Below are 25000 nucleotides of genomic sequence, written 5' to 3'. Positions count from 1 at the left end.
GTTTGAGTGTGGATTAATCTCTATATTTCTGTGGGCATGTATAGGAATTATTGGACCACTAAATGTTGTCAAGGCCGCCAAAATTAATCGTCAGTGTCCAGTCCGCAGGTGACAGCCTAAAGCTAAAATGGTTTGGTATTGACACTGCCTAAGCCTATACTAGAGAATCTGAATACTGTCCATTAAAATAAATCCCACATGATGATTTTGCAAAGAACAAAATAGCACAACAGTGACTGTCATATCTTTAAGCACTAACCTGAATACATGACTTAATCTCAGTCATTGAATTAAGATTTTTAAATATACTTGTCCGGAAATTCCACGTTTTGAATTGTATTCTACTATACATTTAATTAATTCTCTTAAAATTTACACTGGTCATGGGTGCACGGGTCCAGTGCTTAATTCGATGACTGTTAATCTGTTATTGTATTAGGCGGCAGGACGTGTAGTGGTTTGAACACGCTTGAACAAGATATTTTTGTTGGCCCCCACTTTAGTGGCGAACATTTAGATTTACCCTTGTCCCGTCCTGTTCTCTTTTGTGTCGAATGTAACTCAAAAAGTATTTGACCTAGAGTCATGAAACTTTACAGGAATGTTGGATTAGCATGTGTAGCTAGTATGTGGCACCTGGTATTTTTTGTTCTGGATTTAATATAGTATTTTTAGAGTTTATTGCCCTCGACCTAGTATAAAATTTTTGCAATTTTCAACTAGTGTCTGCATGTAACTCAAATGGTTTGACATAGAGTCATGAAACTTTGCAGAAATGTTGATCAGCAAAATGTCAGGGCTCCAGATAAGATGCGTATACGCGTAAATTACGCATGGAATAACACGTTTACGCATGAGTCAAAACAAAATTAAGCGTATGAAAAGCACACAAAATTCAGGTTTACGCATTGAGCACATTTTTTCGCGTAAAGTAATCTAAAAGTAACTCGGCGTATCTTATTTTTAAGTTTGTCTAAACGCTTTGCAAGCGTTCTACCGTAACTCCTGTAGTTCCGACCATCATCAGGTTGTTATCGTATGTATAGTATGGTGGTGGGAATTAACTTGCGTATGAATGCTTTGGCAACGTCTAACGGTAACTTCCTGTAGTTCCGACTATCATCAGATGTTATCGTATGTATAGTAAGGTGGTGGACATTAACGGCAATTTCATAAACATCCGGTACAATGTCGCTGTCAAAAGTTAAAACGATTGATCTCGTCATTTTCGGGCCGAAAAAAAAAAAATCGGCAAAGGGTTATAATTAATGAGATAATGAGCGTAGCCACTGTATGAGCAACAGAAAACATGCCTCAGGTTCAAGATTATAAACGTAATGCCCGTTTCTGCGGTTTGGAAATGCAAGATTAATAAACGCAAGGGAAGGTCCAAAAAAGCAAAAGAAATGAACTTTGACATATCTTGTATTTACAAGTTTTAGATAATGCAAAAAACATGGAAGCATAATAAATGTTTTACTCTTTTACATACATTTTAAGGAGTAAAAATACTCCCGCCAAATTTCAGATTTCAAGTTTTACTCATTCACAAAAAAATCAATGAGTAAATACTCATTGCCCTAAAAAATTATCTGGAGCCCTGGCATGTGAAGTTGTGCACTGGATATTTTCGTGTGGATTTATTATCTTTTAGAGTTATTGACCTTAACTTAGAAATTTTTTGCAATTTTCAACTTGTCGCATGTAAATCAAAAAGGATTTGACCTAGTCATTAAGCCTTACGGGAAGGTTGGTCAGCATATGACTAGTTGTGTACCTTGGGTTCCGCTTGTGGATTTATCCCGTATTTGTAGAGTTAAATTTCCCTTGACTTTGTAAAAAAACCGTTTCATTATGTTGTGTTATTTGTTCCCTTGAGTGCTTGAGTAGAATCAACCACTTTACAGAAAATAATGATCAACATCACTAAATTACAGGAAATAACAATGATAATAAATAAATAATAAAAAAATACACCAGTATATTTTCATAAGTTTGCCTTTTTTGGTGAACTTCAAAACTTACATATGTGAATAAATGAGCATAAAAAACTGCCCTGGATTTTTCACTTATCAAATTTCAAAAAAATATGTACATGACCAGTTTATAACTTCAATAGCTTTGTATAACCAAAGCTATACAAATCTGAGGCCCCATGAACAAGAGTGTGTCATAAACACTTCCTTCATGAAGGCCATTTAAAAAGAAAATCAAATAACAATACAAACCCACTTACCTGAAAATATATGTGAGAGTTTTGTAAATATTTAAGACACAGAAAAACCATTTTGTCAAGTTTGCAATGATTTTACTCGCTTGAACCAAGTGTGCATTCACTTCACGTCCTGCCAAGTGATTTGTATTTATTTCGTATTCAATATATTCTTGGTATATTTCCATATGTAGAGAAATGTATTTGTTTGATTTCAGATAAGAATTGTACCACAAGGCCACAAAGGGAGGAGTTCAACTTACTCGTGGATGATGTTCAAAGCTGAGGAGAGTGAGAGCTTAAATCTATAAAACGGGTCAAAAACTTTTGATATAGAAACTGTGATGTCACACAGTTAAATTCAGTATTGTGTTCAGAATTGTGGCAGAATTGTGTTCTTATAAGTTATCATATGTCGGGGATTTTCAGAGATTTGATGCATCCTGGGTAAAAATAGCCAAAACACCGTCATATTGAATTCCCGGAGGAAGATGAAACATTTTTTTGCTTAAATAAGAAGCAATAGTTATTTATTGTAAAAGGTACTATACACACTTTTCTATACAAATATTTCTCTGATGAAAATCTATGTAGGGGTATGTTAACAATAATTCATGGATATCGTCCAAGTTTAACGAGAATGCGAAAATTGGAGACTATCGGGAAAACCCAATTATCACCGAAGCCTGCAAAGGATTGTGGGTCTGAATCTGACTATTATCTATTTTTAGAGCTTCCTATCTGTTGTGTGCATATATCTGTGAAAATGCAAAGAAGTCGTTGGATTACCAAAGATCAACATTTCATTTGATTACCAGAGATCATCAATTCACTGGATTGCAATATAACGTAAATGATGTACACTAGACAAGCTAGCCTTTAGAATATAAAAGATATCACCATCAAAGAAGAAATAAAATAACTTTTTTAAAATGTTATCCAATCTTTTAATGCTTTTTAAATGTAAGCACTAGTTGGTGTAACGTCTTGTAGGCGTTACAAAGAATTATATGGTGTTTTTCAACATTTTGACCATTTTAGAGAGAAATACTATGATTTCTTTTTCGTTTTTGTTCATAACAATGTCATTGGATAAGATTTTTTGCTACTTAACATTTTTGCTCATTACAAACGCATTATATGGCCTTTAATCTCAAAGTTCAAAAGATCCAGAGGCTTATTGTGAGATTTTTGACAGTTCAATATGTCTGTTGTTCGTCTTAACAATTTCTAATGTTAAATACATTAAAAGTGTCCAAAACTATAAGTCCACACAGTAATCAAACTGGTTGCCTAATGAAAACTAAAAGGGCAATGCTTTTGAGTTCATGAAAAGTTAGGGGATTTGGTGATTTGTAAGAAATCTATGTACATACATATGTGTCAATGTAATAGAAATTCCATGTACATGTACATTTATTTTCAGATGTGAACAGTTGTTAACAGTATTATATAGCTCAAATAAATGCAGACAGTTTTTTTGGAAGTTTTTTTGCAGTTATTATGAGGTCATATAAAGGCTTTCAAGTGTTTTTGAAAGTGTAGTTTTAATGATTAGAGCTGGCCAGTGAGCTATACGGAGAGACGTCGGTGTTGAGAGAAATACAGACTAAGCTCACGCAAGCATATGGAGTAATATATGGGGCAAGGTATATATGCGTAGTGCAGGTGCTGCGATTCAGCTTCAGAAAGGCCGCGATGGGTGTATGGAGGATGACTGCTGATCCTCACAGCTGAATTCTGGAGCAGATGCGACTATGGTATAGTCAGATTGATTATGATGGCGCCGGTGAGGTCGGCTGAATATTCACTTCCTGTATAGCATGACTGAGATCTATGGACAGCGAACATGCGGCCTGAGTGGATGGCTCTATAAGATCGGGTCGTGGTGAGAGCATGTCACAGCACAGAGAGAGCACGACTGTTCATCAAGTCCGATATGAAGGCATTCTTAACCTCGCGCGAGAGAGAGCAGACGATCTGCAGAGAGTGAGATAGCTTAGATATCTACTACGACGAGTAGCCGGACACTTTGTCAAGGACACTGCTTAATAAATGGTTAAACTTTGGTCAGAAAAACAATGCTAAATAACTGCAAGTTAAAATGCCTTTCCTTTCCTAAGGGGGGGGTCGAGAGTTACTTGGCTGGCGAGAGAGCGACTGAGTATCGGTGGTGATCGATCGCACGAGAGGAGAGCCGCATTCACGATGAAATTTTTTGCCATGTAGTAATATGATAGTGGTGTCAAGATACTGCTGTGGGCTGTTTAAACAAATATAAAGCTTCACTTGATAAACATTTTTCTTATTTTTATTTTACTTTTTCATTTCCAACAATTCAAATAAATAACAATTATATTATACACAAGTTCCACATGTGGATCACATTTATATGTATGTGTGGTGTCCCATTTAAATGAGTATATCTCAGTTTTTTTTTAGTGCCCCCGCCATGTAATGGCCGGGCGCATATTAAGTGTTACTCTGTTCCGTCATCCCGTCCTTCCGTCCTTCCGTTCCTTCCATCCTTCCGTCCTTCCGTCATTCTGTCATTCCGTCATCATCAGTTTTCCGTTCATTTATCTTAATGAACGGTTGGGCAGCATTCAACTCAAATTTGACACAATGGATATGTCATGAGAAAATACAGGTCAAGTTCAATTATGGCTTCGATGATTTTTGACAGAGTTATGCCCCTTTTTCACTTTGAAAATAATATGAAATTTCAGTTTCGTTCATTATTCAAGACGGTTGGACACATTCAACTCAAACTTGACATATGGATATGTTATGAGAAAATACAGGTCAAGTTCGAATTTGGTTATGGTTCGATGATTTTTGGCAGAGTTATGCCCCTTTTACTTTGAAAATAATATGAAATTTTCAGTTTCCGTTCATTATCTCCCCAACGGTACAACACAATCAACTCAAACTTGACATATTGATGCGTCAAAGGAATGCGCAGGTCAAGTTCAAATTTGGTCGTGGTTCGATGATTTTCTGGTAGAGTTATGCCCCTTTTACTTTGAAAATAATATGAAATTTTCAGTTTCCGTTCATTATCTCCCTCAAGGTACAACACATTCAACTCAAACGTGACATATGGATGCGTCAATGGAATGCGCAGGTCAAGTTCAAATTTGGTCATGGTTCAATGATTTTTGGCAGAGTTATGCCCCTTTCACTTTGAAAGTAATATGAAATTTTCAGTTTCCGTTTATTATCTCCCCAATGGTACAACACATTCAACTCAAATTTGACATATGGATATGTTTTTGGAATGCCCAGGCCAAGTTCGAGTTTGGTCATGGTTCAATGATTTTTGGCAGAGTTATGCCCCTTTCACTTTGAAAACTAGAAATGTGTCATCATGCCACGGATGCCCCCGCATGCAGCCAAAATTTCAGATGGTGCATTAATTTTTTTTTTCATTTTAAGTTCAAAGCCCTTAAAACTTTTCAATGTTAACACAAACCATTTCCATACAACGTTCAAGGCACTGAAATTATTCAGTCTTAACCTTTAGAAAAAGCATATTGCATATTTGTAGCCAAAATAATGGCTAAAAGAATGAGTGCTGAAACTGAAAGTTCAAAATTTTTCCAACATTCAGGAAAGATAAGTTTGTCTAAAATCATTGAACCATGACCAAATTCAAACTTAAACTGCTTATTCTTAAGATGTATCTATATTATTTTCAAAGTGAAAGGGACATAACTCTGCCAAAAAAACATCAAACCCTGACCAAATTCCAACTTGACCTGCCCATTCCTTTGACATATCCATATGTCAAATTAAAATTTAAAATGTAACACTGTTAGGTAGATAATGAACAGAAACTGTAAATTTCATATTATTTTCAAAGTGAAAGGGGCATTACTCTGCCAAAAATCATTGAACCATGACCAAATTTGAACTTGACCTGCGCATTCCATTGACGCATCCATATGTCACGTTTGAGTTGAATGTGTTGTACCTTGAGGGAGATAATGAACGGAAACTGAAAATTTCATATTATTTTCAAAGTAAAAGGGGCATAGATCTGCCAAAAATCATCGAACCACGACCAAATTTGAACTTGACCTGCGCATTCCTTTGACGCATCAATATGTCAAGTTTGAGTTGATTGTGTTGTACCGTTGGGGAGATAATGAACGGAAACTGAAAATTTCATATTATTTTCAAAGTAAAAGGGGCATAACTCTGCCAAAAATCATCGAACCATAACCAAATTCGAACTTGACCTGTATTTTCTCATAACATATCCATATGTCAAGTTTGAGTTGAATGTGTCCAACCGTTCTTGAGATAATGAACGGAAACTGAAATTTCATATTATTTTCAAAGTAAAAGGGGCATAACTCTGCCAAAAATCATCGAACCATGACCAAATTCGAACTTGACCTGTATTTTCTCATGACATATCCATATGTCAAATTTGAGTTGAATGTGCCCAACCGTTCTTAAGATAATGAACGGAAACTGATGATGACGGAATGACAGAATGACGGAAGGACGGAAGGACGGAAGGATGGAAGGACGGAAGGACGGAAGGACGGAAGGACGGAATGACGGAACAGGGTAACACTATATGCCCCGGCCATTACATGGCGGGGGCATAATAATATGAAATTTACAGTTTCTGTTCATTATCTACCTAACAGTGTTACATTTTAAATTTTAATTTGACATATGGATATGTCAAAGGAATGGGCAGGTCAAGTTGGAATTTGGTCAGGGTTTGATGTTTTTTTGGCAGAGTTATGTTCCTTTCACTTTGAAAATAATATAGATACATCTTAAGAATAAGCAGTTTAAGTTTGAATTTGGTCATGGTTCAATGATTTTAGACAAACTTATCTTTCCTGAATGTTGGAAAAATTTTGAACTTTCAGTTTCAGCACTCATTCTTTTAGCCATTATTTTGGCTGCAAATATGCAATATGCTTTTTCTAAAGGTTAAGACTGAATAATTTCAGTGCCTTGAACGTTGTATGGAAATGGTTTGTGTTAACATTGAAAAGTTTTAAGGGCTTTGAACTTAAAATGAAAAAAAAAAATTAATGCACCATCTGAAATTTTGGCTGCATGCGGGGGCATCCGTGGCATGATGACACATTTCTAGTTTCTTCATTAACATCATTAAAAGTGGGCCTGTCTTCTAGGTTTGTTGTCATTCCATGCCTTGACTGCCTTCTCAAAGTTGAAAGATTCTAATGGGGGTCCTTAAAGGGAGACGGCAAGAAGATAGTTTAGAACTTTAAGAGAGACAATTCCTGTTTTCAGTCTTAACTCTCTTCAGGCAGCTGAATCCTCGCTCAAAATCTGAAATTAATACATAAAAGTAATCATTTATGTTAACCTCATGTCTTTTATTTATATTGTTTGTTTGATTTGAAAATTTAAAACTTCCAGCCTGTTTAAACTTAACTAAGTAAAAAAATTATATTTGAAATGTTGAAAAACTTCTAGCAAAGTGTTACACATCTGCAACTGTCATTGGAATTTCATTAATGTTCAAGAATGAATGAATTTAATAATAATTACCTGCAGTAGAGGTTGGGAGGAGGATACCTACAGCAGCAATTCTGTAAAGAGCTGGATGACTGGTAGAAAGGTTGCCAGTAATCCAGGTCATGGTCTGGTCAGCTGACTGATCAGTCCCCTCTAGACTGGCACGTACCTGGTGCCAGTGGCTGCGGCACTGCTCCATATCTACACCAAAGTGCCTGGCCAGCTCCTGTATGTCCTGACAAACCAATGCTAAGGGGTAGGACAGTAGATTGCACTTCACAAAGCTGTCCATGAACAGGCTCGATTAAAGAGGGCCTGCAAAGTTAATATTTTTTTCATTTTGGGGATTCACTGAACAGAAACAGATTACAAGACATTTTTAATTAAAAAAGAAAATGACCAATTGGCTGTCACTAAGTGGGATTGTTGATGTAAAGTTTTTGTTGTTGTTTTCACTCATTTGCAAGTTGATAATGAACAGTCGTAAATGTTTTCAATGTTAAAGTAGCCATCAACCAAATTTATTTCTGAATATCTATGCAGTTTAATCAAAGATTAAAAAAAGAAAAAAAAAGCGAAATGATCCTGAGACAGTTTCAACGACATTGCTCACAAAAAAAAAACTCTTAAAATTGATAGTGAACTTGGCTTCCCTTATTCATGTTAGACATATTATTTTTTGAAATCTTAATACTATTACTACAGTACTGCTTAGACGTAACGATCATAAGAAAGTGATAGATGAAATTGAACATTACACTTATATCAAGACAATTAACCCATTCATCCCAAAATATCAAACTGTTATATCGCATGTCAATTAATGCCAATTATATTATCAAAGCAATAAAAGTTATTACACCTACCTGAAACATGTAAATATCACACATGCCGCGGTTAAATTGCACCCATCTCAATACACGGTAATTGACAACACCTGAAAGTGCACCAACAGTCGTCTGCAGACATCGATGACAGGTGTCTGTGACGTCACACAGTCTAAAGGCAATCAGTGTATCGGGTTGTGTATACGCCTCGGGTAATTATCTACACAGGACATGTATATTGGCTTGTTTATTTGGCTAATTGGGGTTAACTTATAGACACAAAAGAAAGGGATATCGGTCATTTTTTAAAGCGCTATGATAATTTTAAGCGCATCGGGATTTCTTGTTCTGAAATTTTAGCGCATCGGTGCCGATGCGCTAAAAGCGCCTGGGGAATTCCCTGCAGAAAAATAAGAATCAAAGTGTTAATCATCTAAAAAAATATAACAGAAAAGTGAATTGCTGTCCAACTAACACAATGTATAAAATGCCTACAGCATTACAATTTTAATATTAAGCTTGGCCAAACTATACCGTTAAGAGAAAAATAATTATAGTTATTTTATTAAAGTACAAACTAATTATAGTTATTTTATTAAAGTACAAACACACTTGTTCATTCCGTGATGTGGCTTATTTAATAGTCGACAAAACTCAGGAAGAAATAACCATGGGAAGTCTTTTTATTTATCTTAAAATGCTATTGCTTTTTTTAAAAGCTAATAATATTACCTGTGTTCATACTATATGCTTGCTTGTTTTGCTTGTTTTTTAAGTCATACTGAAGCACATCAAGGATTTGTGTGAAACAGTAGTAACTAGTATAACATAAAGAAGGAGTTACAACTATTCTGCTCCAAGTTCTTGAATTATATGTGTTAATTATGAGAACCTCATACATGTTATGATGTAGGTTTTCATGTTAAAAGAAGACGGAAGATTTACTTAGAATTTCCCCTACATGTTGAACCTTGCAATTGACCTTCAAGCTGTAATATAGTACAAATAGCCTTATAGAAAAGATGAAAAAAGATATGAAATTATATCAAGTTAAGGAGTAAGTGATTTGAACCCACAAAACTTTAACCACATTGTCATAATGGTGCAGTGTCTATATTGACTTTCTATTTTACACTAAATGTGAGTGCAAAAGAATACACATTGACATGTGATACACACACCACTAAAGTTTATGGGTTTTTTTTTTTTTGGATTTTTTTTTTTGTATATGAAGTTTTTGTTGTATATGAAGACAAAGTTTAAACATACTTGTTTGCACTCGTATCATTATATTATAAAGTACAGTCATATGCACGTGCACCATGAATTAGCCTATCAAAGTATAACATCTTAACTGTTGTCATATGATTTAACCACGAGTCATTTAAATCATCATTTTATTGATATTTTACTAAAACAAATTTTGAAATGTCAGCAAAAATAAATTATTTCAGACCATGTTTCTCTATATATGACACCAGTACTGGTTGGTTCCTGGAAGCAGACTTTAAAGAGATTAATGTAAGTTGCAAGAACTTGTTTCCCAATCGAGCTTTAATAAATATGTTTAAACCAAACATATAAACATGTATATTTTAAGTATTATTTACATTCCAGGAAGAAAAACTACTTGTCTCTGAGGCATAATATGCCTTTAAGAAGTTCAACAAATTTCAGATACAATTATTATCAGTCTGCAAATTAAAGCCTTAAGCTAAGATTATTAAAGAATTCAACAGACTATTAAAGAACTCAAAGCAAGACAAAAAATAACATTATAAAATCTAAATTCACAAAAAAAAGGGAAAAAGAAAATATCAATAATGTATTTTGATTGAAGTGTTTCTGGTAAAGGAATAAGTTAATTCTAAAACCAACATTGACTCGGCTAAATCAAATTATTGACGGGCAATACGTTCAAAACAGACGATAAAAGTCAATTTCAATCCAATTATTTCCAATGGAATTATTGATACATCACCCCTGCAGCCAAAAGGAATGCTACAACATGAGATTATTTTCAGGGAAACTTTCATCATGATGAATATTTAACAAGAACACATTTTATACAGTTATTTTCATAAAATTAATAGTAAAATGAACATAGATTTAAAGAGATACTCGGGCAAATTAGTGACAAAAATATTAAAATGATCTTATGTACTTAAATGTACAATAACTTGCAACCCTGTACAAGAGACTCTCTCTTTTTGTTTTATTGGGAAAGAAACAAAATCTTATTTCTAAAATCCATTGTTAAATACTGAAATTTCAATTTCAATTTCTGAAGCATGCAACAGTTTCTGTTCTTAAAGTAGACACAAATTCACTTCTCAGAAGAATAGTGGTAACTAAAATAGAATTCTTATCACTAAAAATTCTCTTGAAAATGTTTTGCATGCACTCTGCAATTTTTTTCTCCCCAGCAATGTTTCCTAAAATTGAAGTTTAACAAAGAAACCCGGTTCTTCTTATCTCTCATTATAAGACACATTTAAACATCCTCAACCAATCACGTTTGTTATTTCAAACTATTTGATCCTTTTAATAGCTGCATGCCTTTGGAACAGTTTATAAAATTTCCATGAATTTTTTTACAATATGAGACCGAGTGCACATCCTAATTTTGTATCTCTTAACCTTCTTCTTGTTATTAATGACTTTGTTCATTTCAATTTCCCTCTTTACAACAGGACATTTTATAATTTTCTTGGGAGATCATAAGGAAAATTTTGAAAGCTATTTTACTCGGGCTGGCAACTAGTCTCAATATCTCGACTGCAAGACCAACCGACTTTATAAACTGATATTACACAGACATCGGCCTTTAAGGGTGACCATAGTCTAGATAATAAAAAAGCCCTATAGTGCACAATTTGTTGGGCTAGCTGGCAACATGTTTGAAAATGTACAGACTTGCTATTTCTATACCTGTAATGATTAAGGCTCTTGAGTAATGGGTCTTAGCATTGCATGTATAATATTATACTACAGCCTTCGGGAGAAATAAAGATTTTGGGTGTTGTTGAGGAGAAGTGTTTCTCCAGAGATATTTAATTCATTGTGAACTGTTTCTTTTGGAATAATTTATACTGTTATTGTATACAGGTAACATTTTAGTTGTTGCTGAGAGCAGTGTGTTGCTCTGGAGATATTTAATATATTGTGGATGGTTTCTTTGAGAAGAATTGAAATCTTTTTTGCAAAGAGGTACTTGTTCTAGAGAGAGCCTCTCTGCACAGGTTACACTGTATTTTATAAGTTTTACCAAAGTAAACAAGGAAACTTGAATGAAGCAGATAATCATGGAAAAATCATAAGGATGATCCCATAAATGATTATAAAATATCAGCCAATGAAAAAACAAGCTTTATGTTAAAGCTTCAGCAGTACATCAATTTAATCAAAAAGTCACTTGAATGATAATGTTTTAAGTTATCCTAAATGACACACTTCCTAAATCAATTGATATGTGCCTGATGTTTTAAAACAAAACTTGATCCTATACAGGCAATGTTTTTATGTCAAAGTGGAAGTTCAAGATGTAAAAGTGCTCTTAGTTGAAAAAAGTATAATCTATTTTATATTGTCCTTAAGCATGTACATTTTGCACTTTCAGTATATCAAAAGAGGATTGGCAACATGTCATCATGCCTGACACTAAGATTTGTATATACGTTTAATAGACTTGTCCTCTCTTCCCCCTCCCACCAACACACACACACATCCATCTTTCAATCTAGACAGAACCATGCCATTCAACTTTTGTTAACAGAAATTTTAAAATATGTCCTGACTGAATTGCTAAGAGTGCAGACCATGAGCAGACTGTCTGTTTTGGATTCATGGGTTGAATCTGCTGCCCCCTGCAGAGACGGAGGTGCCCCTCCATTCATAGTTTCCAGCACAAGTGGGTACGGTACCTGAGTAGAACCACCAACATTCCAAAAGCATTCCATCCCAGCTCCAGCAGTTTCATGTATCTCTACTTTTGGATGCCAAACTAATCTATTGTTTACATTTTGCAAGGTATATATGGATTTAATCAACAACATTCTGATATATACATGTAATTGTAATCTATTTTGATGTAGTAAAATTGCAATAATATTATTCTGGTATCGTACAGACAGCCCCTTGAGGAATCAACGGATGCTAACTAATTACTATATAAGATCTCAAATTGTTTTTCGATGACATTATAATACAGGCAATTTCTGATCTATATAAAATTTACCCAATTAAATTATCCCTTGGGTTTCGGGGAAAGAAGCCAGTAACAGGAAAAAGGTGTCTCTATTATCAAAATTATTGATGCTACAACTTATAATATATGTATCTCCAAATAAACCGACCCTCTAGCATAAAGAAATACAAGAATAATTTTCTTACAGCCTAACATCAGACCATACTTCTGAAATAATGTTCCAATATGCCAAAACAACAAAGAGTCAGAAAATTTAATTAGGAAAGTATTGCATTAATTAACTATGCTTCATGTAAATTAGAAATAATTTTACTGATGAATAATTAATATCGAAATGTGCCATGACTTCATTTGCCTTATGGTTATATATATAATCAATGTACATTACTAGGAACAGTACTTGATTCTAAAGGATATTCAGTTCCTTACAAAACAATGATCGACTACTTAAAAGAAATAAACCTGTACTAACTCATTTTGTAACCTTCTTACTACTTACCCTTGTTTTAGGTTTCAAATCTTATATTAACAATTATATTATCCTACGGGTAAGGCCAGTTATGTGTCTATGTGTCTATGTGCCGTTAAACCCAGACAAACAAACAGACAAACAAATAATCTAAAGGAGATGTTGATTTTCTTTTTGCTAGATTTAGGTTTGGTATTAATTAATAATTCAGACTGTTCCTAGTGCCATGTAGTAAGCACTGACACAGTTAACAGACATCATGTGGCATCATTCCAGGTTTCGTAACCGGCACTCACAGTGAGGTTCCAATTAAATATCATAATTTACACAGTGGTTCTTCTAAATTTCTGACTGTTTTTTTTTCTCAAAAGTTTATACAAAGTATCTTGTAAAATTACTTTTGTTTCCTTTATCTCTGGCATCCGCAGACAATCTATTTTTTTCAATCTTGTAAAAAAAATCTTTCAACTATTTTTTGATGATCCTTAAACTTCATAATGCAATTTTACTGTTTTGCGTGCAAAGCAATGCCATTTAATTCAAAAACCAATATATTGTACTTGAATTCTCATTTGAATAACCACTTTATCATTTAAGAACATGCAATGGAAAAATTCTGCAGAATATCATTGATTGAGCAAAGTTTTTTTGTTGTTGTTTTTCTTTTGTTGTTGTTTTTGTATTTTGTTGTTGCTTTTTTGGTTTGTTTTTGTTGTATTTTTTTGGGGGGGGGGGGGGGGGGAGGAGGAGCTACAACTGGAAAAAAAATTCTTTATAAATGAAAATTGAAGGCAATGATTCTGAATTTTACTGATGAAGATTTTGTTAGGAATACATGTATATAAATTTGCATTTTCCTTGTTAGAGAATAAAGAATTAACTGACAGAAACCACAGCTGTTGCTAGTTATTTAATCAAAAAGAAAGTTAAATCTCTACATGATAAAAGCCTCGGTGATTTTATTGACCATTCCATTCCCATATCAGTATTATAAATCCCTTTTGTTATCTTGGAAGCATTAAAAATACTATCATTAAATGGTATGGTATGGCATTTGGAAGGAAATCTCTTACCCTTTATTTTCTTTGAAAAAATGCATGTTAGCATAAAGAATGCATATATTTATATTCTTTTTGGTCATATTATTCATAGGAACATAATGTACATGGTAGCAAAGTTTCATTACTATGTGCAGCAATTTGTGCATGAATAACAAAAACACATAACACAATATTACATCTGGAAGAAATACTATGAATGCCACAATGTCATGTACATTGCTTTTTCAACCCTTAAAAAATTACATTAACACTTATCAGGCTTAATATCTTAAATGGACTTGTCCATCTTTTAATCTTGACAAAACCATTTATCATTTTAATGATATACTGACAGAATAGTGAGCAGTGCAGACCATAATTAAATGTGTCTGAACTGGTCACATATGAAGAATCAATTGCAGTCAGGAGGCTTAGGGTTAATGAGTCCCAAAGACAAATTTTCTGCTATAGAAAAAATGTCACCTTTGACAATATTTTCTCCAATCAAATACATTCAATATACTATATTAACTATGCATTCCAAAAATGTTTAAAAAAGGGGCCTGGTCATGTTGGTAACTAAAAATCCAACAAATGTTAATGGCATTCCAAAAATGTTAAAAAAGAAAATGGTCTGATCATGGTGGTGATAGGAATACCCCAACCATATATGAGCCACGTCATGACAAAACCAACATAATGGGTTTGCCACCAGCATGGATCCAGACCAGCCTGGTCAGGATCCATGCTGTTTGCTTACAAACACTATTACAAATAGAGAAACTGATACGAACAGCATGGATCCTGATCTGGATCCATGCTGGTCGCAAACCCATTATGTTGGTTTTGTCATGATGCGGCTCATATCAGGTAGTCTACAGGAAATGGCTTGTTTTAAAAGTGTCTGAATGCACTCCACAAAACTACTAAAACAGTCTGAGACATGATCACATCCAGACACAGCCAGCCTGGAAATGTTGGAAAACTAATTGAATTGCGTTTTTTCAAAGGATTTCATTTTATTGGTCTCCTTGGAGACAGTGTTTACATCACATGCTTATTGGTCTCCCTGGTAACCATCAATTGACCACAGTTGAGGCCATTAAACCCACTTAATCAACAAGAGCTGTCCGTAAGACAGCGCGCTCGACTTTTTTATTGCTTGCCAATAAAAAAAGTTTTTGCAGTAAAAGGCAATACAAGAATCTCTGTATTTTTAAAGTGAACAATGGCCATGAGCATTAAGATATTTAGTGAAGAATTATTTTACTGAATTGTGTGATACCCTTGAACACTGTAGCTGGTCACTTGTCCACCAATCAAATAGGCGAGATAAAATGTGAAATATGCATATACTACTGATTTTAATTTCAAGTACAAAAAGAGAAAAATAACTAGTTGTTTGATACCCTTGAATATTACAGCAATGTTTATATGACATAATTTATGGTAAAGTGAACAAGTGGATAGGAATGAATTTTTTTAGATTTTTTAAGTTTTTTAGTGCTTGCCTATAATACAAAACATTGACAGTTAAGGGCCATAATTCAAATAAAATCTTTGACAGAATTACCTTCTCCTGGACATGTTTGGGAATCATGATTGTAAACAAGTATTCCAACTTTCAAATTAATATCTCAAACAGTTCAGTCAAAAAGTGGACTGGTACTAAAAACTTAACCAAGATTCTAAGTCGATAAAAGGCCTTAATTTTTAAAAACAAATCCTTGACAGAGTTACCTTCTCTTGCGTACAGATGGGGGTAATGATGTGAAATAGCATTAAAAGTTTCAAAGCAATATCTCAAAGGGTTAAGGCAATAAGTGGATTTTACCCATATTCAATGTATTTTCTAAGTCAAAAAGGGGCATAATTCTGTCAAAAACCTTGACAGAGTTATGTCCTCTTGTCTGTTGATGAAGGTCGTGATGGTAAACAAGTATGGTCAGTTTCAAAGCAATACCTCCAATGGTTTTGAAATAAAGTGAGGTGGTACAAAAAACTTAACCAAGCTCAATACACTTTCTAAGTCAAAAAAGGGCCATAATTCTGTCAAAAACCTTGACAGAGTTATGTACTCTTGTCTGTAGATGGAGGTTATGATGGTGAACAAGTATGGTAAGTTTCAAAGCCATACTTGTAATACTTCTGAAATAAAGTTGGGTGATACGAAAAACTTAACCAAGGTGTGACGCCAACGCCGACGCCGACGCCGGGGCGAGTAGGATAGCTCCCCTTTTCATAGAAAAGTCGAGCTAAAAATGTTCATCAGTTTTAGATCATTACTGGAGGGAAAATCATTTAAAATTGGATGTCTAGAAAAATGAAGTGAATTATACAAATTCCTTTACTTTATGCTCTTTTCAAGTATTTTGTGGGAAGGAAATTTTCACATTTTAAGTTTCTATAAAATGTAAAATTTCCTTAAATGCTACATGGAAAACATTAATACTACATTATAGGAAGATAAGAAGTTCTAGAAATGAAACAGTTTCCTATAAATGACCATCCTCTGGGAGCTGTTCCATTTCCACCTTGCATCTTGTTTTAATCTGACAAACTTTGATAGTCATCAGACAATACTTCAAATTTACCATTTTTTATCTGATTTTAACAAGTTTGAAATTGTAAATAACCAACAGTAAGCAAGTTAAGGAAAGTCATGAAAACACGAATCCATCATTAAATGCTATTACAGCTTTCTTTTCACAAACAATATATCCATGCTATAGTATAGCTGGTCTCAATTTTTTTAACTTTCATTTTCAACTTTAAAAAAAGACATAGATCATTTGATTTTCAATGATTATGAGGAAACTATAAATGTTATTGGATGGACCATTGCCACTAGAAAAACACTTACAAAATGCTTATGATAATTAACAGTGTTAAGTGAAACAGGATATCTTAAAATATTTCTAGTATCAATAATATGATTTGAAATGTGTATGTGTGAAAATTGTCATAATGTTTTGGGTTATTCATTTATTTCGTTATCTGCTTCTTGTCACACATTATATGTTGCATGTACCATTTAAAGTGAAGCCATTATATTTACTAGTACATGTAATACTAGTAATTTCAGCTGAAGGTAATTTAATATGTTAACAAAGCATTTTTAAGGGTTACCAAAAATATTGAAAATATGGAGTTCGTTATTTTTCAAACATTATTATTTTATCTATTTCAACACTGCTGTCACTGCACAAGGAATATTTATCATTTTTTTAATACTAGTACATGTATATATAAAACACAAAAAACAACCACTTTTGATACTGGCATTGTACATGTTTGTAGATGTTAAACTGAATCTATCAATGTAACCAGTGCCGGTCTGCACTGAATGCTATTCAATAAGTAAAATAACATATACATTTTTTGACATTTCCCCTAAAAAGGATGAAAAAATTTTGACCAGATTGAAAAATAAACAAGTGATTCAAGATTTTAAAAGTAGTAATGGTTAAAAATCTCATCTCTATCAGATCTATTTGTCAGAAAAGATAGAAAATGCAGTACTGAGTAGGACAAGTAGGATAAACTTTAAAGTAGCTTACTCATAGAATTCAGCAGCCACATGTTCTGCAGGACAAAAGGCTTTGAAATTATTATACTAGAGCCTGGTCTGTCTGCATGAACACCTGGTCACCAGAATAGAGCCAGGCTGTTGGCGACAAAGGCAAAACTTTTGGTTCCAGCAGGGAAAGGGTTATTATTGACATAACAAATTCTTGTAGTGGGTTAGATCAATTGCGTAATCCTCGTGATTATAATTATGACAAAGAAAAATTGCAAATAAAAAAACCTGAAAAAAAATTTCAAATCAGAATTTCCTAAAATTCAAACATAGGTACATTGTTTATTTCTTGTAAATGTATTCAATATCTTAAAACTAAGAAAAAATATGTTGAGAAAAAATGATTGATCACACTTCTCAATCTCGAAAATAAATGTTTTTTTTTGTTTTTTCAGAGAACTTTCAGAATTTCATGATTTATCCTAATTTTTTTCATTGTATTACTAGATTGAACCTGGACCAACCCAGGACTGAAACTGGGACCTCAGGAGTGACAGTCAGTGGTCTAAAAAACTGAGCTATTGGCCACCTAAATCACCCCTCTAGAAGCAACATTCTAACTCAGAACAAAAATATTTCAGAATTTTGCTTTGGCACATCGTAATATTGTGTCTAATCCTGGATAAGAACCCATGTTCTAAACCAGTAGTACATAATTACGATAGCCTTATACCTTATTGGTTAAATATCAAAATAAAAAACATAATGGTCTATTCCAGGAGATTGCCATCAGAAGCAACACAGACGCCCGAAAATTTAAAACTGCATCACAAATATAAGCACAGCATTAAAACATTTATCCTAAATTAATTATTAAAATATCTGAAATCAAGTTACTATTAATATAGTGCTGGTCCTGCTGGAAAGGTTAGAACTCTTTGGCTATATATCCTGGAATAGTCCAAGGGTCTAAACCATTGTTTAATATTCTTATATACATTTTAAACTTTAAAAGTTAAAAAAATTTCTTTCTTCATTCTGGAACATTCCGTTTTCTTTAGTGTATTATATACAAGTTTTACTCCTGAAAAATACATAGGAGTCTAATCCAGGAGAGTGCCTTTACAATACAGCATCTTTCTTTGTTTTACTGATAATCTTTACAAAAAAATGATAGTTATACAATATTGTTCTGTAACAAACTGAAAGACTGTAGATTATGAATTTTCTACTATAAAAAAAATCGAGATATTACCTAGGTTAGAGGTGTCTGATTCTGTTTCATTTTTCGAGTCTGCCAGAGATGACCTTACCATAAAGGTAAGGAAAGATATTAGGAATAAATATCCGACCATTTCGAATGTGTTTTCAATTAAATTCCATATGAATAAAACAGATAACAAATATAAAAACAAAGTTTAACAAATTTAGAGTATGTGTTAATAATTCATACAATTTGTCGAACTTGATTTAAAGTCCATGCCGCTTTTACTTGGAATGCATTTTGTCAACAAAAACCCACATGTGAACTACAAAACTGTCATGCTAAATTTAGCAATGTCGCTTAAATCATTGAAAAAAACCTAAAAAAATACAAAATTGGTTTTAATTATAAATACATAAACAAAATATCAATTACCATTATCAAAATTGTCTTTATAAATATAAAATCAAATTCACGATGCATTTCTCACATAAATTTCTAAAAAATGACTTCAAATTCAAGGATGAAAAATCATGTCGCTTAGAACATAGAGGAAAATTTAAAAAATAAGTTGATATGAATTGTCTCCCTTCATCCCACACCAGCTGCTGAATCTTTGAATAATTTCAAAATATTGATTTTTATATCACAAGGCACGGGGCAAAGTTTCTGTTTATTTTAACTGAGCAATATCAATTTCCTCTTCAGTGAGCAGTAGCCCATAAATAATTAAAAGTGAAAAAGCTGGTTAAAATCTGTCACATGTTTTTTTGAGTGTTGCGGTTAATTTTATTAAACTAACACAAAATCATGGACCGCGAATGAAAAAATAACAAAGAAAACAAGCAATTCATGACCGATAGCACAACCTGATACCTGGTCAATATAAAATCTGTCACCTCACTTAAAAAATATGTCAATTTACAGTATCAATTTTCTCATATTTTATGATGAACTTAACTGATAATTCTTGTTAAAATAAACTGGGTCTTTCAAAAATAAACAGATTTGAATGAAAAACAGATTCATACTGGATGTTTATATATGGGAATTCTTAAACAGCATTTAAAATGAGTCACAACATTTTAAATTAAGGCACATGAGTACTTTTTTATTGTGATCATTCAGGGTTGTTTTTTTTCTGTTCTATTGGTTGGGTTTAGTTTTACTTTAAGGTTAGCTTTACTGGTGGAGGAAGATCTCAGGTGCCCCTCTGTGCATTATTTTAGGCACAGATGGGCACCTGAGTAGAACTGCCGATGTTCCATAAGCTAGTTGGCTAGCTTCCTCACATGAAAAAAATCCAAAGTCCAAGGGGGGAATGAACTCAGCAGCACTCAGCAAAAGAGTCTCCGTCTTGCCCCCACCCCCTCAACATCCCCACTACAGGGGAACAAAAGGTTCAATGGTAGAACCAATAACGCTTCCAAACTATTTGATCATCTTATCCAAATGGAAGATCTAAATGTCTCCAGTGGGAAATTCACCCCACAATGTTAAAAGAGTAAATGATTTGAGGTCGGCCAGCTATACATTATATGTATTAATCAATCAGTCATTGAGGCCTACCCTCTAGTGTCTTACATGTATCCTATTCAAACATTTCATACCCCCTAATGTCATGTCATTTTTCTCAGTCTTCACTGTAAATTGATCACCTTTTTACATATATACATATTGTATCATAGAAATGGTAATTATATGTTTCATTTATATTCATAACCAGGCTTACAGTCTGCCAGGAATTCTTGATGTAGAAACTTTGCAGGCAAGCTTTTAAGCTGTTATTCATCATCTCATTTTAGCTTTCTCATTTTGCACAGAACTGTTTACAGAAGTTCAGAACAATATGTAACAATGTTTCCTTGACAATTAAACTGTCCAACTGTCCACAGACACATTTCTTTATGATACAGAAGTTAAACCTTTCTTAAGAGAAGAAAATAAATGTTGTAATCATGAAAGAAAGAAATTGTATCAATTTGATTGCAAGTTTTCTTTTGCACTGACTGCTATAAAGTTACAAGTTCTAACTTTATTTAACACTTTGAGTCAAAGATGCAGTCCAAAGTTTATCCTTTATAAAATTCAGTAATTTCTTCTAATTTTAAACTAACAGTATTAAATATAAGTAACTGTTTGGTAAGGGAACACAACTTCATGCCTCTGCTTAATAAAAAGTTCTCAACAAACATGCAATACTTTTGTACAAACATTATTTCGATCTAAAACAGTTACTGAAACTAACAAAAAATTGTTTTTAAACAATAAATTAAAAGATTTGAAGGGGTGAACAATTTACATCAAAACACCAGGTCAGTTTTATATATTTATCATAACTACTATCTTTAGGTAAGAAATTGTTTTGTATCGTTCTAAACATTGGTGTGATGATAATTTGACTGTAATCAACTCATCATATGAAAATGATAACAATTAAAATCAAGTTTAACAGCCAAGATTTTATGATACACCAATTTCTTTGATCCAAAATTGTTATCAGGGAGAAAAATACCATTTATAGGAACTCATATGTCTCGGGCCCAAAAGCCTAAACACATAAATTTGAATTCTTTACACAGATCACCTTGGGCACATAAAACAAAAAGATATGCAAAAGGAATTTAAGAAATATACTCCAAATCGAAATTAAAAATTGTATTTTTATGCTAATTTAGCCTGATTTAAGTGAAGAATGTTGCAAGCGTTTCAGTTTTGGATTATTCAATTATTATCATTCTGGAAGCAAATTATCTGAATTTTGCACACAAGTTATTGGTTTAGACCACCATTAAATGGAACATTAATCTTGAAACATTATTTCCCATCCTGTCATGTCAAAACACTTCACTGGAGTCCCTTTAAATGAGTGTGCCATCAAAAGATAGCTGCACATCAAGATGAAGATACTTTAGAAATATAAAAAAGCCCATTTTTTTATCTTAATTTTATGCAAATTTTTATTTGGTTTCTCCTCAGATGTTTTAAAATTTCTTTACCTCAAATATGTCTTTTTTTGTTTGTTAGCTATTTTCAAGTAGCAATTTAGAATATTGAGTCATATTGCCTTCAAAATGTGTTATACATATTACAATAAGTATACATTTTTCACAAAATTTTGGAAAAATGCACAAACAAGAGAGGTCAGCTGTCATAATCATTCTTTAAGGAAACAATATAGTTCAGTGACAAACAGAACAACAATGTATGTATGTTTTTTTTACCCTCACAACTTGAATGAACCATATGGGTGGGCAAACACTTCATTTATAAATTGCTTACTTCAAGGTCAACAAATCAACATCTGTAAATAATACAAAAAAGTCACAGGGTGAGAAAAATGTGCAGCCTGACATGGACTCGAACCTGGAACCCTCGGAATACCATTCTGCGGCTCTACCAACCGAGTTATCTGGCAGATTACACATCTTTTCCCCTCCATAGTGAACAGTTTTAAACCGTGGCAGGATGGTCTGTCTGACCATATGGTATTGGATTTTCCAGCAAATTGTAATTTAAAAGTGGGACTTACTTTCACTAACTCACTTTACTGGTATTAACTGTTTCATCCTTACTTTAAAGTACATGTTCACATGGCTATAAAAGTTTGATTCAACAATTTTTGACAATAACATCTAGTCTAGTTTGTAGGTGGCATTATGTATGCAAACTCACATGTTTGGACTTCCACAGTAACCACAAAGATGCGGTGACACCGAGGACCAATATGACCTACCTTATTATATTTAGAAGAGCTAGACAAAATAAATTAACTTACATGCGCAACTTTTGCCATCAGCTTTCAATCTGCCATAGGTACATTGACAGAATGCCTGGCCTGTTACATCAGTGTAACATTTGTCTTGGCAACCATAATTATCTCCATGACATTTATTTATCTCACAATTTTCGCTATCTTCCGCTACTGCTACGATACCCATTGGCTGACGTTCCAGATTTTTGCGTAGCCAAACTATACCCGTGCCATCGTATTTGTTAGCACGTATGACAGCGCGGAGCATCCAGTCTGTCCAGAATAGGTAGTTATCATAAACAGCGAGACCGAAGGAATGTTGAGGTATAGATGTGATGATTACCTAAATAACAGATAAAAGAAGATAAAAATTAACCCTAAACATGCTAAATAACTTAAATGGACTTGTCCATCTTTTAATCTGGATCAAACCATTTATAATTTTTTGGGGTAAAATTTTAAAATATGTACTGAAAGAGCAGACCAGGATCAGCCAGGATGTGCAGACTGATCATGGTATGCACTGATTGCATGATAAGAATTTGTTGCTACCAGCAGTTAAATTGTTTGAAAGTATTTTTAGTTATTTAACAGACAATAATACAGGCTTTAGTATTACCTATTGCTGAGATATTTTCTTATATTGTCATCATATTCACATGGAACATTTAAATCTCTAATCAGTAGAATTTGTATGAAATAATTTATAACCCGAGAAACTTATGTGAGTTTGTATTAAATAAGTTATTACCAAAGAAAATGACATGAAATTGTACTTAATAATTTAAAACCTGAGAAACTTATGTGAATTTGTTTTCAATAATAAATAACCAGAAAAACTTTCATGTATTCCATAATTACACCTGGGGAAACTTACATGAATTTGTATTCAATAATCTATAAAACCCAAAAAATCTTCTGTGAATTTGTATTCAATAATTTACATGAATTTGTATTCAATCATTTATAACCGGAGAAACTTACATATCTGTTTGAACCGTCCATATCACATCTCTCTATCTTGTCTAACCTGGCATCAGACCAGTACAATTTCTTGGCTTTATGGTCAATCGTGAGACCATTGGGTGTGAGAATATCCTTTACAATAACATCCTCTGGGTGTTCACCAGTCAGGTTTGAACGTTGAATCCTAGGCTTCTCGTTGTTCCAATTTGTCCAGTAAATCAATCTATAGAATAACAAAACATTCATTCAAGGAACTCATATATATCGGTTGACCGTAGTCGTTATCACAATGATATACTGTATGAGGCGGACCTTTGTATATGGCGGCTTGACCGCATGGTTAACACGTCAGACTAGTGATCTAAGAATTGCTGACCGCCTGGGTTCAAACCCTGTCAGGGCCAAGCCGTTGTTTCCTTGAGCAAGAAACTTTACATTCAATACATAGTACTGGTTGGTTTCAGGAACAGATTTGAGAGTGTTTCAATAAGCTTATAGCTTCCAACACAATCAAACTAAAATAAATTTGTATAAACTAAACTAAAGGAACTCAATCGTGGTCCAAAAGCGTAACAAATTTAGAATTTGAATTTCTAAGATAAATAAACTGGGGCAATTAAAAGATATGAAGCAGATAATTAAAACCTAGAAATAAATTATAATTTATATTTAAATGCTTTCTCACCCCAATTTGAGTGAAAGGCATTGCAACATTTTAAAATTATGATAATCATTCTGAGAAAATGGAGTGAGTGAACGATCTGAAATTTTGCATATAAGTTATTGGTCAAGACCTACAAAAAATAGGACATCAAAATGGGGGAAAAAATATTTTCAGGCCCGTCATGTCAAAAATACTCAGTTGAGTCCTTTTAAAGTAAAATTTTCTTTTAACTTGTTTGTTTAACAACTTTAACTTAAATATAATAATGTGAGTATAAGACAAACAATCTCTTGCAGTTAACTAGAAATGTGTCATCATGCCACGGATGCCCCCGCATGCAGCCAAAATTTCAGATGGTGCATTAATTTTTTTTTATTTTAAGTTAAGTTTGTGTAAAATCATTGAACCACAACCAAATTCAAACTTAAACTGCTTATTCCTAAGATGTATCTATATTATTTTCAAAGTGAAAGGGACATAACTCTGCCAAAAATCATCAAACCATGACCAAATTCCAACTTGACCTGCCCATTCCTTTGACATATGTATATGTCAAATTTAAGTTGAATATGTAACACTGTTGGGTAGATAATGAACAGAAACTGTAAATTTCATTTATTTCA

The 25000-nt window shown here is 33.4% G+C and overlaps 2 protein-coding genes across 2 annotated transcripts in view; both read right to left on the bottom strand.

Moving 5' to 3' along the window:
* LOC132749003 (prolow-density lipoprotein receptor-related protein 1-like) overlaps positions 1-23936 on the bottom strand; it is a gene marked incomplete at both ends in the record, with an annotated part of 70653 nt that extends 46717 nt beyond the window's left edge. Inside the window, 2 exon segments of the mRNA XM_060738671.1 lie at positions 22772-23090; positions 23732-23936. Of these exon segments, the coding sequence (XP_060594654.1) occupies positions 22772-23090; positions 23732-23936 (524 nt within the window).
* On the bottom strand, positions 7335-8959 carry LOC132748993 (uncharacterized). The gene is made up of 3 exons (XM_060738659.1): positions 8593-8959; positions 7760-8041; positions 7335-7537 (listed from the first exon to the last, which is right to left on the bottom strand). The coding sequence occupies exons 2-3, from the start codon at positions 8016-8018 to the stop codon at positions 7473-7475; spliced, it is 324 nt and encodes a 107-aa protein (XP_060594642.1). The 5' UTR covers positions 8019-8041; positions 8593-8959; the 3' UTR covers positions 7335-7472.
* Positions 23937-25000: the final 1064 nt, after the last annotated feature.

Source organism: Ruditapes philippinarum, unplaced genomic scaffold (genome assembly GCF_026571515.1).
Source record: "Ruditapes philippinarum isolate M1 unplaced genomic scaffold, ASM2657151v2 ctg3890_1_1_1_1, whole genome shotgun sequence".
Taxonomy (NCBI): domain Eukaryota; kingdom Metazoa; phylum Mollusca; class Bivalvia; order Venerida; family Veneridae; genus Ruditapes; species Ruditapes philippinarum.
The sequence above is the reverse complement of the archived record's forward strand: the minus strand, read 5'-3'. Positions and strand labels throughout refer to the sequence as shown.